This window comes from Vicugna pacos, chromosome 17 (genome assembly GCF_048564905.1).
Source record: "Vicugna pacos chromosome 17, VicPac4, whole genome shotgun sequence".
Lineage (NCBI taxonomy): Eukaryota > Metazoa > Chordata > Mammalia > Artiodactyla > Camelidae > Vicugna > Vicugna pacos.
Genome location: NC_133003.1, coordinates 8,411,668 through 8,430,307, shown reverse-complemented (window position 1 = coordinate 8,430,307; position 18,640 = coordinate 8,411,668). Strand labels below are relative to the sequence as shown.

The window sequence follows — 18,640 nt, the reverse complement described above, 5'->3', positions numbered from 1 at the left end:
AAACTGGCAAGTTACCAACTCTGACTATCCATGCAAATCTGAGGCAGGAAGTACTGAGGAAATTCTAAACTCACTCCCTCCCTCGGCAAGATTTTCTCCATTTTTGTGTGCAAGAAATGTGTTCAGGGCAGTTTTGTTTGGCCTTTGAAGGAGCTGCACATTCACGACTTTCAAGAAGATCCTGTGCCCCCCCCCCCCCGGGGCTTCTGTCTTCCCTCCGACTGCTCAGTCCTTGTGTTTTCAAGTGTCCTTCCTTCTGTGGCACCGCTGGGCTCCAGCGAGACTTTCAGAGCCGGGCGGCTGTCCAGCTGCAGATGGTTGGAAATTCAGCCTGAAATCAGTGCACAGTTGATGAATTACTCCTTCCACCTGACCCCAACTTCACACCAGGCTCCGAGCCGAATCTGAGTCCCACTAGCCAGAGAAACCCTGTCGGGGTTCCATGGTCTGAACCCCTTTCTTCAAGGTCTGGGGAAGCAGATGGCCAAGGAGGGAAAGCAGTCGACTGATGAAGAAACCACGTGGTTAGAAACCACACTGAGTTGGTAGAAACACAGTGAACTGGTGAGGATGTGGAAGAGGAAGACCAGCTTGCTGTGTGTGCTTGAGTGAATTTTACAGTTTTACGAAGATGACTAAAGGTTTCCAAATATGTCGTAGGAGAGAAATATCTCTTTCTCAACTGCAAAATATTGACTCACCAGGCGGGGACCACCACATTTTACTCTCTTTAGCTTTCCCACTTCCACTAATTTGTTTTTCCCGGAAAACCCTGCAAAGGACCTCAAATTCAGCTTGAAATTCACCCTGGGTCTCATAACGCAATAGCAACAGGTTGGTCATTTGGAATGAGCTGTGACAAATTCCTTGAGAAATATCAGGCTTCAACTCAATCAAACATCATTACGTATAATATCATTAAGCTAATGAACTATTGTTGGTCCCCTTTCTCTAAAACTTGCTGATTATTCTGGGTGGCCTTCCAACGGCAAATTCCTTTTGATGCAATTTTTTGTTGTTGTTTAACCCAGTTCTCTGTCTTATTTAAACTTTATGTCATGTCACCAAGATTTTTTCAAGACTCCCAACCAAAAGCAATGTTCTTTTTGAAATCGCTTCTTTTGGCAGAGGGAGAAAGAAATTGGCCAAAAAGAAAATTGACAAGTGACAACTTTTAATTCAAGGCCTATGAGAAGAAGCGTATTTTACTGGCATCGCCACAGGGTGTAAGCTAGCCTCAGGTTTTCCCTATTTTTCTTTTTCCTTTTTAAGCAACAAAGCGATTGCTTCTACTATGATGGGTAATAAGAGGAGAGAGGCAGGGAAGTGTCACAAGTTTTCTTAAAACTTCACTTGCATTTGAGGACATGGAAGACATCTGCATTAATTTAAAAATCAACGTTCCTTTTGTTTTATCATAGGAACCTAGCAACTGTATCTAATACACATACTTAGGCAGAAAAAGAAGGTTCAGTATTTTTGCATTTTCTAAATAAATACAATAATAAACATTTTAGTTCTTTAAACTATGTCGATTTTTCCACCCAAAAGTCATGGCAGCAAATAGCTTCCACGGGTTGGTTAAAAACACCTGAATTTGGAGAACAGTTTAAGGCACAATAACACCAGGATATAATTTTTGTTGTCTACCCCAGAATTCTGTTTTCATCAGCCATAAATGTTCCTTTACATGTCAGCATCATTTTAAATAGCCATGATTTTTAAATTGCGTTATAACTACAAGCCAAGGCTAGAAGGACAGGGGAGTTTATGAATCTCACTTAGGCTTACCAAGTAAATATAAAGAGCCTGTATTTCCTTCAAAATTCTTTTGATGGTGTTTTGAGATATTAGTGCAAAAAGTGGTACTGAAATAACCCGGCTGTTTTCAAGCTATCCTGGGACGCTACAGGGCTTCAGTAAACAGTGTTAATGCTGTCAGAAAGTTCCCACCCTTTAAAATGTTGTCCACAGACCTTTCTTCCCATTCCCTGCGTGCCTGAGTTCCAAAACAGGGCACGTTTTCATATCTTCAGCTTCCGGGAATGTTATTAACGTCTGTCATTTCAGAGCCACCGGAACGGTATCTGACAACTTCACAGCACTGTCGAAATTTTACAACGTAATCATCAGTGTGAGCTACCATGATAAGCAAAGGAACTGACTGAGTGTTGCCTTCCACCCTGATCTGATTACCTGAACATCAGCTGAGGCCGCCTAATGGAGCTAACTTCTTTAAAAATGTTCCAGAAGTTGATGGCTTTGACTGGCTTGAAATTAACAAGATCCAGATGCCGCCTGTCTATGCAACGCTAAACTACCTAGGACCCCAAAACAGATTCAAAAATAAACTCCCTCCGTTATTTTTGGGGCTCTTTTCTCTCACCATGTTCCCTCTGTATCCCAAGTACGCACGCACGCGCGCACACACATTTTCCACCAGTGTAGCTGATCCACTATCCTGTCTCTTTAATATAATGTGCACAACATTATTTCCTGCCAGGAATAGGTTAAAAGAAGTCTCAAGCAGAAAAGCAATTATCCCATTCATTTGGATCTAAAGTTTCTTTTCTGAATCTCCTTCATCGTGGAAAACAAGAACCGAAAAGAAGGCATGAATTTTGTAACATTTGGAAAAATTTAGCCAAATGACTAAAGAGGATGGAATGTCTGATATTTTTCAGGCAACCCTTGAGTTTGTTGTTTTTGTTTCTTTGGGGGATGAGAAACGACTGTAAATTTCCCCTTTTTAACTTGTCCTTGCTTTGCCATTTCCTTAAGGAAGGCAGGCAGCGTTGTCTTCCCAATCCCCCGAAGAGTTAAAGCTGGAGCCACTGGAGCAGGAGGGCTGGGCTATTTAAGCAGCAACAGCACAAACTAAATGCTCACAAAGGCTAAAAGCAGTGTGAGTCGACCTTGGAAGGGGCAGGGCAAATCTCGGAACGACTGAGAAAGAAAAGGGCAAAAAAGAACAGTCTTTAATGTAATACTGAAAGTCCACTGCCTGGTCGGGTTTGCAAATAGGCATTGTTGGGAGAGACAGAATAAACGAGAACTACAGCATGAATTACCAAACCCTCATCACATCACCGAGTCCTGGTGACAGCATGGATCATTCAGGCACGCCTTGCTCACTCCCGGCATATTTATTTGTTAAGGAGAAGGCAGAGTCTGGCTAATGCAATGCAAAACAGGATCATCTGTAAAGAAATATAATCCGTGCATTCAAGGGGCTAACTACCAACATTTCCCCCCAGATCAAGCCCAGTGGAACTGACAAATTGGAGCAGTGATTTCACACCTGAGAGTCTTCCATGTCTGAACTGCAGGATGAAGTTCAGGGTTGGCACTACCCACCACTTAGTGACGTGGGCTTGCCCCTGGCCCCCTCAGCGATCATTTGAGCGCATGCAGAAAGCCTAAAGTATTTAACCAGTTCACGTCCAATCATCATCAGCTATGTTTCACCCCGTTCCCAGACCCAGGCCTCCGGGTGGCAGGCAGCACAGAAACCCAGAGCTTCGGAAAGTACAGAACATCTATTGTAAAGCTCCGGAATTCCGCCTCTAGCATCCCGCTCGTCCTCAGTACAAAATAAAACACATAAGGCAATGAACAACAGCAGAAAATACACCCAAACAAACTCTGAGGGACTTGAGCTAGTCGCCGTATACCTTCCCAGCCCTTCTTTATTCTACACTCAGCGATTAAAAGTTTGAGTCGCCCCCACCCTGGCATGTCCTGTCCGGTGGGGGGAATAAAGCCCTTTTAGAGCCACAAACAAAGAACAGCTCACCAGAAAAAGCCCCTGAAACTGTATTCTCGTGCCTGCTAATCACGGTTCTGATCTCCTTTTTAACAACCCTGCCCATCTGCCAAGGGCTGGACCCGTAGCAGGAACGTTTATGCTGCCAAATAACAACAAAGGAGCTCCAGGGAAACTATTATCTTTCCTTAAAGCGAAAGCCACGATTCCGGGCTGGCTTCCTTCTCCTGTTCTCTGCTTCATTAACTCCATGGCTACGTTACTAATGTCAAAGAAGCAGGGAGAGGTGATGGGGTGGCGGGGGTGGGGGGTGGTCAATAATCATAGTCCACACGCCTGTCTGTCTCCCGTCCCAAGTGCAGAAGGACACCACGCTGCTGCCAGACCGTGGGTCGAGCCATACCTTGGTTTGGAGGTAATGAGGATAGTAGTAGGTGTACTGGGGGTACATTTGTGGCTGGTCCAGGCGTTTGCCCATGTAGCTGGAATCTCTATCTCCGAGGCAGGAAACTGGATGACAGGGTATATGCCCCAGGCGAGCGTCCTCTTTAACCACTATTCCTGACAGTCCTGATGACTGATGAGGCTTTGGAGATTCTTCTTCCACCACTGGCTAGTTCCAACACAGCGAGAATTTTAAAAAGAAACACACCAAAAAAAAAAAAAAAAAGGAGGGGGGGGATCCGTAGGAAAACCCCCCTCACAGCCTCCTAGATCCTGCCTGCCTTCCTCCAGCCGCCGGGGTCTCCTTGGGATGGGGCAGTTTCTTCTCCACCAGGCTGTTTGTAGTGATGTCAATTGCCAGCGTTTGTAAAGGAAAAAAAAAAAAAATCAAAGTCCTTTGAGCACAACTCCGAATCCTTGCAGGTCAGCTTCCTGTCTCCTGTTTGTCTCTGTCCCCACCTTAAAGAAAAAGGTTAAAAAAAAAAAAGAAGAAGAAAAGAAAAAAGAAAGAGAAAGAAAGAAGAAAAAGAAAAAAAGAAAAAGAAAGGGGAAAAGAAAAAGAAAGGGGAAAAGAAAAAGAAAAAAAAAAACCTTGCACAGCTCAGTTGCGGCTGTCTCCCTCCCAGAGTGACATGGTGTTCGGGCTGTCCTGTCCTTTCATTCACTTCCCCTCCTTCCAGCCGGTGGGTGGGACCCGGAGAGCCCCTCCAGGGAGCAGCGTACGCAGTCCAGAAGGCTGCAGTATTTCCTCCAAGAAAAAAAAAAAAAAGGCTGCTTCAACCCCTGCTGCAAGCAAAGTTCCGATTCCCTCTGCTGGCTATCTCGCATAGCAAAGCGGTTCCTACAGCAGGGCTGCTGCGGCTGGAGCTGAACCCGGGGAACTCAGATGTGGGCGGTGGATTGTGTCTTCTCCTTCCCTCCATCAACCCCGCACAAGAGCTGCCTTCTCTTCTCGTCCTGCGAAGTTTCAAGGTAAGCCACCCAGCTGAGCAAAACACAGCAGACCAGGGGAGGGACTGGAGGACGAAGGGAGAGGAAGGAAAAAATAATAATAATAATGATAAAGGCAGACAGACCAACCGTGCTGGTTAAAATGGAAAAAGTGTGCCCGGGAGCTTTCAAAACCTGTGAACACACTAAAGCCCAGTGAATCTGAGACCTGCTTTAGAAACTAACCTTTTACTCCTTGGAGGACATGGAGGACGGTAAGTATTGAAGAAATTTCAGAGTCTACTCCAGGACCACTCTATTAACAAGACAGGCATCACCAGATCACAACAGCCAACTTACCGCAGCAGACATAATCACTCTTACCATTACATCCATCTGGTAAAAATCAAAAGAGGCGTCCCCTTAGGTTTACAATAGTCTTGATAAATAAAATCACCGTTTCTCCCACTGTCTGTCCCTTTATGATTCATGGATGCTTAAATCACTTTTCTGATATCATCACAAAAAATAACAACAAAAATCATCATCACTTGGCGGAGTTTTTCCCCACCAATAATAAGTCGCATTCTGACATGCCTATCAGCTGCTACATTATAATACAAATTGTTTCAGAGAAAATATATTTCCTTAAAGGGTCCCTTTTCAAGGCGGGCGAGGCTAAAATTAGCCGTGCCAGCTGTGTTTTGCTGTGTGCTCACGCATGCCCAGAGCGTGGCCGACCGGCACCGAACTCCTCTCCACTTTGTCAAGTCGCCTCTGCCCTCCCCAGCCCCGGATCGCCTTTTCGGATAGAAGGTCCCCGGTACAAATCCAGCTCCTGAGTCATGAAGAACAGAGGATCTGGCCCAAAGCACAATTCGGGGGTCCATGCCCTTAAAAGCCCTGCCACCCCGGAGGCAACTGACTCCATGAAACGGTCTGGTTTATGGGAACTGTGAGGGTGTGGAGGGTCCGCGGAGAAAGATAAGGAGGGTGGGCAAACAGTTTTAGGCTTGACTTTTGACAAGAACAGCAGTTGGAAGGGAAAAGGGAGAGAAGGTAGGGAAAGTAGGAGTGAGAAGCACCGGCAGGACTGTCGTTGAGAAAATTAAATCAACGCTGCCGACGTGTCTGTGTTACTCTGCGAGATGGGGTCTCATCTCGCGAATGGACAGACTTCCAACTTTCCTGGCTGGAGGCAGCACCCTGAGTCAGATACTAAGTAAAAATCCCCATTGACTTGAAAATCCTTTGTGGCATCTCACTGCTCACACAATAAAGTCCTGACTTTTGGTTTCGTTTCCAAGACACTGGAAAACCTAACTTCTTCTCCAGACGCAGACAGTAGGTGCTGCCCTGCACTGTTCTCCAGACAGGCCTGTGCCCTCGGGGCCTTCGGTCATCCCCTCTGCTTCGAGGGCTCCCCCAGACCCACCTCCACACCTCTGAGCCTTCATCCTCATCCTCCAGTCTCAGCACAGTATCACCCCCTCTGAGTCACTCTCCGCACACCCTGACTTCCCCAGCACCTTGTGTTTGCCCAAATATAATGTTTATCCTATTAACTTCTTTTTTTTTTTTTCCCTGGGATGCTCTAAAAGCATCAGGAAAGGCAAGAACGTTGGAAAACCCACCATTCTCATTTGCCTTCCTCTTTCCCAAAACTGGCGTGGTATCTGGCATCAAATGGATGCTCGGTAAGTGTTTGAAGAATAAGATGAACGAACTTATTTACAAAACAGAGACAGACTCACAGACCTAGAAAATAAACTTATGGTTACGGGGGGGGGGTGGGGGGTGGGCAGGAAGGGATAAATTGGGAGTTCAAGATTTGCAGATATTAATATGTAAAAAAATAGATAAACTACAAGTTTATACTATACAGCACAGGGAACTATATTCGATATCTTGTAGTAACTTATGGTGAAAAAGAATATGAAAATGAATATATGTATGTTTATGCATGACTGAAGCATTGTGCTGTGCATCAGAAGCTGACACAGCATTGTAAATCACATCTATATATATATATATATACCAAAAAAAAGGATAAAACATCTTAAACATGAGCAACGATTCTAACCTAAGTGATACCCTCCCCTCGGGGCGCCTCTGGGGGTACAGTGTCACACAGATCAGAACAAGTGCCTCCCCACAAAGAGGGGAGGTGAGATCATGAGCAAGGAAGTAGGCAGAGTCACTGGGAACCTTCTTTCTTCCTTTCTCTCTTCCTTTCTTTCTCCCTTTCTTCCTTTCTTTCTTTATTTTTATGGAGATACTGGGGATTGAACCCAGGACCTTGCACTTGCTAAGCGCGCACCCTCCCACTCAGTTATACCCCCACCCCTGAGAAGGATTCCACCTTAAATAGGATAGTCAGGAAGTGCTGTCCAAGGAAGGGCGCTGGGGTTCAAGGGACGGCGTGGACCGAGCCCTGGGTGCGCTGTGCTGTGAGCCCGCTTGGCGGGAGAGCCTTGGCTCCCACCCCGCCCGCTGGGTTCCCTTATGCCTCTGCCGCATCGCGCTCCCTCAGCGCCTCCTCCATCCGATGCCATCACCCCCTTCCTGCAGCTGTTCTGAGATTGCACCAAGAGAGTCATGGGAAGCACTGATAACCCTTAGAACGTCTTCCATCTGCTCAGTACCCGTAAGCCTGCCTCTGGGTGGAGCGTGCCAGGCTGAGGGAACAGCATGCGCAGAAAGCCGGGCAAAGCGTGTGCCTCTGGAAGGAGCAAGAAATGTGCAGGGGCTGGAAGGGAGCAGGCGAGCCATGAAGACTAGAAAAGGAGGCTGGGGCCAGACCACATAGGCCTTGGTGGCACTTGGGGCGGAAAGCTAAATTAGTAACAGTTAACAGCATAGCCAGGACTCTCCAAATCTTCTGACTCGAGGTCTGGTCATCTTCAACTATAGACTGCTGTCCTCCTCAATGACAGACTGAGGTTCCTCCAGATCATGAGATCCCCAGAACAGCATCCTAGAGGGCCACTGCCAGCTCCGTGTCTTTGGACAAAGCACATCAGTGCTCTCTCATTCATAACTGCCTAGAGGCTCCTTGAAGAGAAAGGACTGCTGCCTTATTTACAAACCAAAGCCCAAAGAAGTAACTCCCCTCAGTCCAAGCTATCGCCCCCTTGCAGGTGACATTCCAGCACACATCGATACTGTCAGTAATTTCTCCACAAACTGCCACTTTCCAAAATCTATTCTATTCCATTTATCGGTATTTTCTGGGTATCCATTATCATTAGCTTAAGAATGTTGAACATTTAAAGCTTTTCTTAAATAATGAAAAGGCAGTTTACCACTTGTGAGAATCTTAAAGGCTGCCTTGTTCACTTTTTTTTTCCCCCAGAGATACCAGTAGCCACAGGGGCAAAAGCGTCATGTCGGAAATATTTTTTATATCATGTCTGCTCTGTTGGAGCAGGAGCACTTTCCATTTAAATGATCAAGTTAAGTTAGGAGGTAACTAGTTTAAGGCGCTCTCTAAATCAGAAGCCAGCTGTGTCCCATTTGCCGACTAACAAACAAATTTGGTACAAATCTAAAAGCAGCAAACTGCATCAAAGGGCATAAACTCTTACAGACACACGTGACTCACAGTGCAGACGGGAGAGGAACTCATTTAAGCCAAGTTGGCCAACAGAATGGATGGGATGCCTCGGACACACATCTGGAGGTGGGAGGTGATGGTGCTGAAATGAAAATCAATCCAGTAGAGACAGAGACTCTTCTGGAAAGCCCCTGACCTAGCTACTTCCTCAGAGGAGACATGCGCCCTCTCTTTGGGTGACTTTTTTTTTTTTTAATTATAAAGACTAAATCAAAAGTGAAAGAAAAGTGGGGGGAAGGTATAGTTCAAGTGGTAGAGCACATGCTTAGCATGCACGAGGTCCTGAGATCAATCCCAAGTACATTCGCTAAAAAAATAAATATAAATAAATAAACCTAATTGCCTCCCCCCGCAAAAGAAAAGAACAGTAGACATATAAGAAAAAACATAACCTATGTCTGTGAGTCTATTTCTGTTTTGTATTTATGCTTTGTTTGTTTGTTTCTTGTGGTTGCCAAGGGGGCTGGGGGTGGGAAGACATAGATTTCAGAACTGTAGAATAAATAAACAAGATTGTATTGTACAGCACAGGGAAATATATACAAGATCTTATGGTAGCTCACAGAAAAAAATGTGACAATAAATATATATATGTTCATGCATAACTGAAAAATTGTGCTCTACACTGGAATTTGACACAACATTGTAAAATGATTTTAAATCTATAAAAAATGTTAAAAAAAAAGAAAAAACATAACCATACTATCTTTGAAACAAGCATACAATTCTACCTTTAAGAAAGATGTCCATGACCTTGAGTAAGTTTCTTTTTTTAAATCATAGCATTTCCTGCCCTCTTTATTCAAATTTGTGAAATTCCTTTCCAGCCCAGCAGTTGCCAAGTGAGTATTAAACATAAAAGTTGTTTTGTTTTTGTTTTGTTTTTAAAGACAAGATGGTTGATTGTAAATTCCCACATTAATGTTACCACTTCCCTTTCTTCTACTGAATACTTAACAATGGTTTAAGAAAGTATCTGAGACAAATTACAAGAGACCACGAGTGATTCATGTATGTGTGGTTCAAATTTAAACTATAATTGAATGTAAAGATATTAATGTAGATAAAGACAATAAAAATTGCTCTTGGAAGAAAATTCCAAGCCACCAGACAAAATTATAATGGACTACAGTTCAAGACAGTCAGTCAAGGAGGAAAGCAAAAGCAATTTAAAATAACGAACATTAGTAACTTCCGCAAAGGTTTCTCGATCCTCTCCTCTGTGCCTAAAAATTCGAGGATACCAATATATATAGTGTCTTCACCCTTGTCCTCAAGCAGATTTAGCAAATAAACCATTTACAAATGGCCTTAATATTTTTTTCTTATATCTGAGTACCAATTTGAAACAATAGTTATTAAATAACTTTAAGTTGACTCGATTTTTTTCTGAAATACAAATGTGCTTTATTAGCATTCTAAGCAATAACCTGCATAAAGCTCATGTTTATTCTGCTTCTATAATTTTTTTTTTAAATATACTCTATCCACCAACTCTCTATACACATTTTTCACAGCATTGACTGGCGCAGTAGACAGGCCTGGGTTGTCTTTACCACTAGGATGGCTAAGACTCAGACTTCTCCATTCCACTGGAGTAGGCACAGCCACGTGACTTGCTACGGCCAATAAAATACGAAGTGGAAGTGGTGCTCGTATGAGCTTCTGACCGCCACTGTTTGGGTCTCCAGCCCACTTTTCTCTGATGCGAGCATGTACTGATATGCAGGAGGCACCTTGAAGGCTGAGGACAGCTGCCTTGAATGGTCTCCTGGACCAGCCATGGACTAGCCGTGTGTGAGACGGAAACCACTGTTGTGTTAGGCCGTGGGGATTTGCTGACTTACACAGCATCACCTAGCCCACCCTGACTAACACAACATCACTTGTGGTCTCCTTGTTTGAGTATCTAATAAGGACAAGGAATTTATCTATCTTTTCACTGCTACGTCCGCAGCACCTTGGACAGTCCTTGGGATGTAATACACACCGAATAAATGTTTAACTAAATGAACAAATAAAATATTTATCTAAAAATAATCTCACTTATTTATCAGAGGTTCATGCACAATACTTTCGGAAATAATGGAAGGGGAAATGAGACACACATACAAAAAGTAAAAATGGAAGCTCTGTGGAAGTGAATTGCTAATGTACTGAACTCTGAGAAGAAGGAGAGGGTTTTTTTTCACAGACTATTGGGAGTGGGCACTGGGGTGTGGGCAAGTTGAGAAAGAAGCAGATGAACTAAAATATAGTACAACTATAAAATATAGCCCACCCACCTACTAGACATTGTACAGGATGCCTACAAATGCCCCCTCAGTGAAACTCCAAGTCCTTGGGAAGTGGGCATGACTTTTCACACTTTATAGTTGAGAAAACTGAGAGGGAGTGGGTTTAACTACTCTTTCCACATCGTCTGGTTATAACATACATACATGTTATAATTTATATAATGGAGGATCACTTCTGTCTCATTTCTGTATGTCCAAACTTGGGCTCTTTCCTTGGTGTCATTTGATGGAAATCTTTAATGCTTTATTCCAAAATGAGATGAAAAAAATCTTTGTCTTTAAAACAGCAAACTCACAGTACACAGAAAAGTCCTAAAGAAGTCAGTTAGATCTCCATAGCAAACAGAAAAGAAAGAGCATGTCTTCTATCGTAGAGTAAACTCTATCTGGATGACAGGGGTGATGATTAATATACGTGTCAACCTGGCAAGGTTCTGGTGTCCAGCTGTTTGGTCAAACACCAGTCTAGATGTTGTTGGCAGGTATTTTTTAGATGGGATTGACATTTAAGTCAGTAGACTTTACGTAGAGATGACCCGCATACAATCAGTTGAAAGCTTTAAAAATAAAGACTGAGGTCCCTCAAGAAGGAAGGAAGTGTGTCTCCAGACTACAGTTGGACCAGACTCAACATCAACTTTTCTCTGGGTCTCCAGCTCGCCAGCCTGCCCTACAGTTTTCTGAGTCACCAGTTCTCACAATCATGGGAGTCAGTTCCTTAAAATAAGTTTCTCCTTTCACAATCTCTCTCTCTCTTCTATTGAAGTCCAGTCAGTTACACTGTGTCAGTTTCTGGTGTCCAGCATCATATACATATGCAAACACAGATCTTACTACTTGTGTCTCCCTGGAGAATGTGTTAATAAAATGAAAGGAATACAGCAACAGTGAAGATCAGTGAAACAGACGCTCTCATACGTCCCTAATAAATGTCTCTAAATGCCTTTAATACAGCCTAACAAAACATACAGCAGGCATAGTAAACAATCTATAAATTTGGGAGTTTGAGACTTGCAAATGTTAGCCACTATATGTAAAAACAGATGAAAAACAAAATTCTTCTGTAGAGCACAGGGAACTATATTCAATAGCTTGTGATAACCTTTAATGAAAAAGTATATGAAAACAAATACATGTCTGTATATGCATGACTGGGACATGATGTTGGACACCAGAAAACGACACACTGTAACTGACTGTACTTCCACAAAAAAGGACATAAAAAAAGAAAAATATATATATATAGCCTTAAACATCTTCATCCTTTTCACCCATTAATTTCAGTTCTAAGAATCTAAAATAGATCATCACTGGCATTTTGATAATCAATAATTGGAGAAACCTGAATGCCCAACTCCAGCTGACCAAATAAATTACAGTAGAAAGATTCAACCATTAAAATAATTCTTAGGAAATATTCTGACACTACAGGAAATGTTTAACTTGAATAGCTAATGGAAAAAAAATCAAAATTTAGAAAAACAATCAAACATTGTCTATGCAGTAGCTTTTTCAACTATGAAATATAAACACATAGACAACAGAGTAGAAGAAATTCATCAAAATAATGACAGTGAAATTTTTCCCTTCCAGGAGGGGTTACTGGTGATTTTTACTTTTCTTTTTGATAAATTTTAGCATTTTCCAATTTGTCTTAGTATAAGCATTTATTTCATTGTGTAAAATTAACATGGGTTTAAAAAATTAAATGAGTATATTTATAAGTAAGGTTTTTATTATTAGCAGAGAGGAAATTTTTAAACACCCAGAAGTGACACTATCAAAATAAATCACATGTGTATTTTAAGCAGCCGTTTACTCCTTACCTGAATTGGACAACAATTTAAGAAAAGTTTAAGTTTTTAAAGTCTGGAAGCATCAATTCTACATCCAAAAAAAAAGGTCAAAACTCTCATTTAAGACCTAAAGACAAATATTCTCATTTAATAAAAATGTAACAGCTACCAATGGCAGAGGACATCATCCCAAAAGAATTCAACCAGCCTAAGTATCCAAGTCTTGCTTTTTACCCTCAACTAATTCTGCCGCTGTACTTCCAAGTTTCGCTTTGAGTTTATTTGTAAGATATGTTGATGCATCTCTGTCAGCTTGTTTACAATATGTTGTAGGAACCAAGATTTATTTTTCCCTTGGTTTATCATGACGTCTCCCTGTCTATTTCCACGCAAAGAATCTCACCATCTCCAGTTCCCAGAGCTAGAAGATTCTAGTGGCCCCTCTCACAGGTACACCTTCTGTCATGACTTGTGCCGACAGTGGCACCAGAGCTGTGGAAGACGTCCAACTGAGTGCCTCAAAGCAGAGAAAGATGAGTCACTGCTTTGTCACGTGGGAAAAACATTTTTCTAAAAGGAGTGTCACTGACCATCAGCTTCTAACTGCCAAGAGCTAAGCAAGCTGGGTCAACAGGGCCAGATTTGACTGGCTGCACAGATTCTTCTCGCTGGAAGAATCCAGGCTTGCAGAAGTCCAAGCTGAAAGGCTACTACTAGTTAGAATTATCATATAAAACACAGCACACCCAGTTAAAGGTGAATTTCAGACAAGTGATGAGCATGCGTTTAACGTCACGAAGCCCCAGATGCTGCGTGTGGTACATCCCAGGGAATTTTCGGGTCATACTTATCAACCTTACTCACCATTTGTCTGAGATGCAAACTTAGCTGGGTGTTCTGAATTTTTATTTCCTAAACCTGGCAAACCTACTCCTCCCTGATGCACAGACACAGTTCCCAGGCCTTTCAGAGGACACAGAAATTGATAGATGAAATTTAATGACAATTGGCCATGCCTAGTATTTTCAATCCTTTATACACTCATACCAGGTAGAGCAAACCTGTCCCCAAATTAAGTCTCCCTTCAAAAGACTTAAACCACAGTTATGTTCCCTGTGTTCCAGGAGCTCTGTGGGTTGTTTTTTTTTGTTGTTGTTGAGGTTTTTTTTTAGTAACTATAAATTTGTCTTTTTCCTTTTAGCATAAGGGACTCTTTAATTTATTTTTCTTAAACGGTTATCTGACATAAAAAGTGCTTGTCAAAAATTAACAGATGCCCAGATCCCCAGCCCTGGTATCCGAAAGATCGAATTTAGAGAAACCAGACAAACATGCAAAATACAAGAGGAACAGAGATTCAGGGATGGCGCTACCCGAGTGTGGTCCACAGACACGTGCTGCTATGGACCCTCATGCATCCGCCACCGGTGAGTGCAGGCCTTGAGCATATGTGTCCAGAAACTTGATAGGAATTTGCCGGAGGAATCTTATGTCCCTTTGTCTCTACATAATGAAAGCCTGGACTTGTATTATGAAAATCTCCTTTTTGCATTTCATGTTTCTAGTAATTTACAGAACTATCAGCTACTCAGGAAAAAAACAAAAACCAGTCTTTCACGATAGACAGCTAGAAAAGTGATGATCTTGAAACTACACAATTGTCCTGTTTTTTCATTTCCATTGGCACTCTTCTAGCGGAGAACATGTTGCACTGATGTCTTTTCTGACAGCGATATGAAGAATCACGAAACCCCCCCGAATCACAAAGGAAAAGATGAATTCCCTCAAGTTTAGTTTTCCTAATTCTCTTTTTTTTTTTAGCAATCCCTTCCCCTCTAACCTATGCCACCTTCCTGACCCCGGGGAAGGTATTAAACCCAAAGCCAGGCTGTACGGGGCTTCTGGGGCTGTGAGTGACAACCCCGAAGATGATGGACTCTGAAGCTGGAACCTCAGTTCTCTCGTGAGTAAAATGCCGGCTGTAATTAGGTCACTTAAGGTCCCTTTCTGAGCCCCATATTCCATGATGCCAGGATGCACTGGTTCAGCCAAGTGCAGACTGCATCTTTTTGGCTACAGGGGTACCCTGGCTGGCCCCCAGGGTGGATGGTGGGGCTCACACCAGCTGCACAAGGTTGACACACCTGAACCAAGGGCTTTGTGTTACTCCCAGCCACTCCCAGGAGCTATGTGCTGGGAAGCACCAACTCCAAAAGTAGCCCCACAAATCACAATGGGCCTTCTGGAGATGACATCCTGGAATGACATTAAATTATGGCCATACGGTTACCGGACACCTTGCCAGTGCCTAGAAAACAGTTCAAACCCAGGAAGTTAAGATGCACCATCCACTCCACCCAGGGGTTTTTACTGTTCTGACTATTTCTGCTCATTATGCAGTCAGGAAACGTAATTGTTCTTTTTTTAAGGGAAGTTTATGACCAAAGGTAATGGGGGAAACATAAATGTACTGTTTACTGAGACTCGTAAATGCTAAGAACACCGGCAAATAATTGTCACTTGGAGATTTGTTTTTGTAGTGTAGAATCTTCGTTTTTCGTAATTTAACTCCTAGAAGTTTACCCACCTCGAGGAGAATTATTTAGTAGGAAATAAAACTTAGCACCTAATTCATTCCCTGCTCCAACAACTTTTCACCCTTTCAGAAAACCAGCTTTCACATAAAATGTGCAGAAGGCAGCTTGTTATATCGGGCTAGTAAAACTAAGAGGTGATTAGTAGAAGCTAAACCTCTAAATAATAATGCCAACATTGCAGCTTCCACAGACTTCTGGATCCACATTTACTAATAATTTCTGTTTTTCTCCATAAGAGATAAACTTTGTTACAAATTAGAAAGCAAGATAGATAGAGAAGAGAAGAAAGAAGGAAAGAAGAAGGAAGGAAGGAAGGAAGGAAGAAAGGAAGGAAGGAAGGAAGGAAGGAAGGAAGGAAGGAAGGAAAGAAAGAAAAAAAGAAAGAAAGAAAGATAGATAGATAGATCTGTTCTGATAAGTTAGTTAAAAAAAAAAAGTGGGTAAAGCTCAGTTCAGAATTCAGCAAGGACATCAAATGCTTACATCTCTTCCAAGCTAGGAATTTAAGAACAGCGCTCGCTTACGGCTCAGATGTGCCGTCGGTCAGACTGAGCTCATCTTAGAAGACTTTCTCGGAAAGTTTGGCTTTTCAGGGCAGAGCAACCGGACCCTGGGACTTGGGGACTTCTGATCTCCGACCTGAACTGCTGCAGTGACAAGTAAATGGTGACACTGTGTGCTGGAGAGGGGGTGGGGCAGGCGACATACGGAGATGCTGCAAGTCACTCAGCATCTGGGGCACCCGCGGTGTCTTCCTCACCTCAGTGGACCACTGCATTCAATTTGACAGCTAGATGCCTCATCCCCTCCAGCCTTGGCCACCTCCCAGTTTCCCCAGCTCACTGCCTTTGCAAGTAGAGAGTTAAACGTGAACCATCCAAACAAAGAATTTTTTTTTTTTAACGCTGAATAAGACCCCTTACCAGCTCATCACTTTTCCTTCCTCTCTACATCCAGCAGGAGAGAGACATAAGAGTGTTTCCGGATTAGAAGTGTGGCATCGAACAGCCCCTTGCAGGGAGCTTACAAAGAAGACTCATGGCACCTTGCTTTGGGGGATGGCCCAAAGGAGCCCAGGGACAGCACATGTCCGCAAAGTGGCAGCTGGAAAAAGAGACATCTGGCCCAGAGATGCTCTCTGTTACTCTCCCCTTAGGCTGGAAATGCTGAGTTCTTGGTCCATAAAAGAGGGCAGACTATTAAGAGGAAAACAGGGAAGCCAGTCTATTTTTCAGTGCGATGGACTCCCATCAAACCACGATCTGGGGTGAGATCTCTCCTGCCGAGGGGTGTCGGAGGCTTGAGCCAATGCTTGGGTTCATGTTGGCTTGGAGACTAAGACAGACTTTTCCGTTGTCTCCGGGAGAAAGATGCACATGTTACAAGGGACAGAGGAAACAGACAGGGGGTCCCTGTGCTGAGATGGATGGACCTGTGGAGTCCATGGTTCTGACAAGCAATCATCACACAGCAGCTGTCAGAGGCTGCCGGCCAGCCTCGGCTTATTTATTCTTGCTGCAGACTCTAAAAATTAGTTTAGTTTCTTGGTCAAGAAAATATGCTGTGTCAAGGCCCCTAGAAAAATGGCAGGGTGTTGGTCCATGAGCTTATAATGAAAGGATCTATCCATTACGGTCAGGGATAAATGTATTGGACTCAGTACGTTTGGTTTGGGAAATCTCTTTTCATCAGTTTCAGGATAACCAGTTGTCCGATAGTCCCTGCTAAGAGGAGCTGGTGTAGAAATCTGTAACCTCTCCATCCCTAAGCATTTCTTTCCTCCCAGAGCCAGAAAGGGCCGATCTTCTCAAGGCCTGAATGTTATTTATTTTCGAGTGAAGAGATGTGATTTTTATACCAGGCACTGTTTTCCTTTAGTATTTTTCTAAGTGCCTGCCTTTTCAGTGACTCCTAAAATTAAGATCCTGACCACTTGCCCTTGTTAAGTATCTGGTGAGCCTTTTCCCCAACAGATGGGAAGGGCCTCTTGATATGCCTCTGGCCTAATTTCAATTTGGGTAATTGCATTCTGTCAACTTGAAATTTCCCCACCAGCTTCATCTGCCGGGGATCCGATGCCTCATTCTCTGCAATGAGCTGCCTGGCGTGCCGTTGGAGGCTGGGCAACAGCTGGTGCGTTCCACACAGAAGCGGATGCATTTTGGGGGCAGGTGCAAAGGTTTCCTTTGGCCGAACGCAAATAAGCTTCATGGCTGCTCTTTATGATTTTTTCAATGAAGGGAAGTAACTACCAGGAAAGCAAAAATATAAAAGTGTCCAAAGCATAAATATGCACTGAAGGAAAGGAGAACTTTCACGAAAACCAGTCTGTTGTGTGATCATCTTACGCTCCACGAATCTTATACTGCTTCTGGATTTGAATTTGACAATAAGAATAAATAATTTGCATAAAGCAGACTACCATTCCTCCTCTGAAAGGAAGAATTTTACACACACACATATATATATATATACATACACACACACCCCCAGATAAAACCCCGGGGGCTGGGTGGTCCCGGTCACCTCCTCATGGCCACTCCAGCTCTGGGGAAGATTCCTGTGCGGGCACAGACTCTATTATCGAGCCTGCCTCCTTAGCAAGTGGCCCAGGGCCGTCTCACGAGTGCGGACAGTGGTGTCAGTGAAGCCAGGGGGCCGGGGGGAGGCACCTAGGCTTCGTTGAGCCAGCGGTGACGGGAGCTGGAAGGGGAATGTTCCCACCTTCAGACAGACAATCTGCAAGTCCTTCTGTCCCAGCTCAGACTGTCTCAGTGAAACTGAACCCCACTGACCAACTTCAGCTCTTTTTTCCCTGCAAAAGTTTTAGCAGTGACCTTGGTAGCACTGTAGACGTTCCTCCCTTCCTCTCTCCCATTCCCTTACGCATGCTTCAAAGAATCACCTCCCAGACACACTTTCTGCATGCAGCCCTTGCCTCAGGCTCTGTCTGAGTTTGGGGGAACCTGAATTGTGACAGCTTGGGACATCCCCACACTGACAGCCAAGCAGCACACCGCCCACAGGTGCACATGCAATGTCTCTGTTCCTCCACCATCCATTTCCTTTCCCTGTCATAGCACAGATATGCAACACACAGGAGCGCCCCAATATATACAGGCTGCCTGACTGCAGGATGCTAATGCCAGGAAGCGGTGGGGGGAGGGGGAAGACCGTGCCTTGATGTGTATTCT

At 43.6% G+C, this 18,640-nt stretch overlaps 1 protein-coding gene across 16 annotated transcripts in view; it reads right to left on the bottom strand.

Moving 5' to 3' along the window:
- Positions 1-18,640, bottom strand: part of RBMS3 (RNA binding motif single stranded interacting protein 3) — a 921,458-nt gene that overhangs the window by 615,958 nt on the left and 286,860 nt on the right. For 7 of the 16 annotated variants that reach the window (XM_031686917.2, XM_031686920.2, XM_031686921.2 and 4 more), the window contains exon 1: positions 4,170-4,747. The exons of 8 other annotated variants lie outside the window; for them this stretch is intronic. In XM_031686917.2, the coding sequence (XP_031542777.1) occupies positions 4,170-4,244 (75 nt within the window). In that variant the 5' untranslated portion in view covers positions 4,245-4,747. Of the gene's footprint in view, positions 1-4,169; positions 4,748-4,801; positions 4,929-18,640 lie in introns of those variants that run through there. One more of the 16 variants, XM_072940910.1, reaches the window with a different exon arrangement.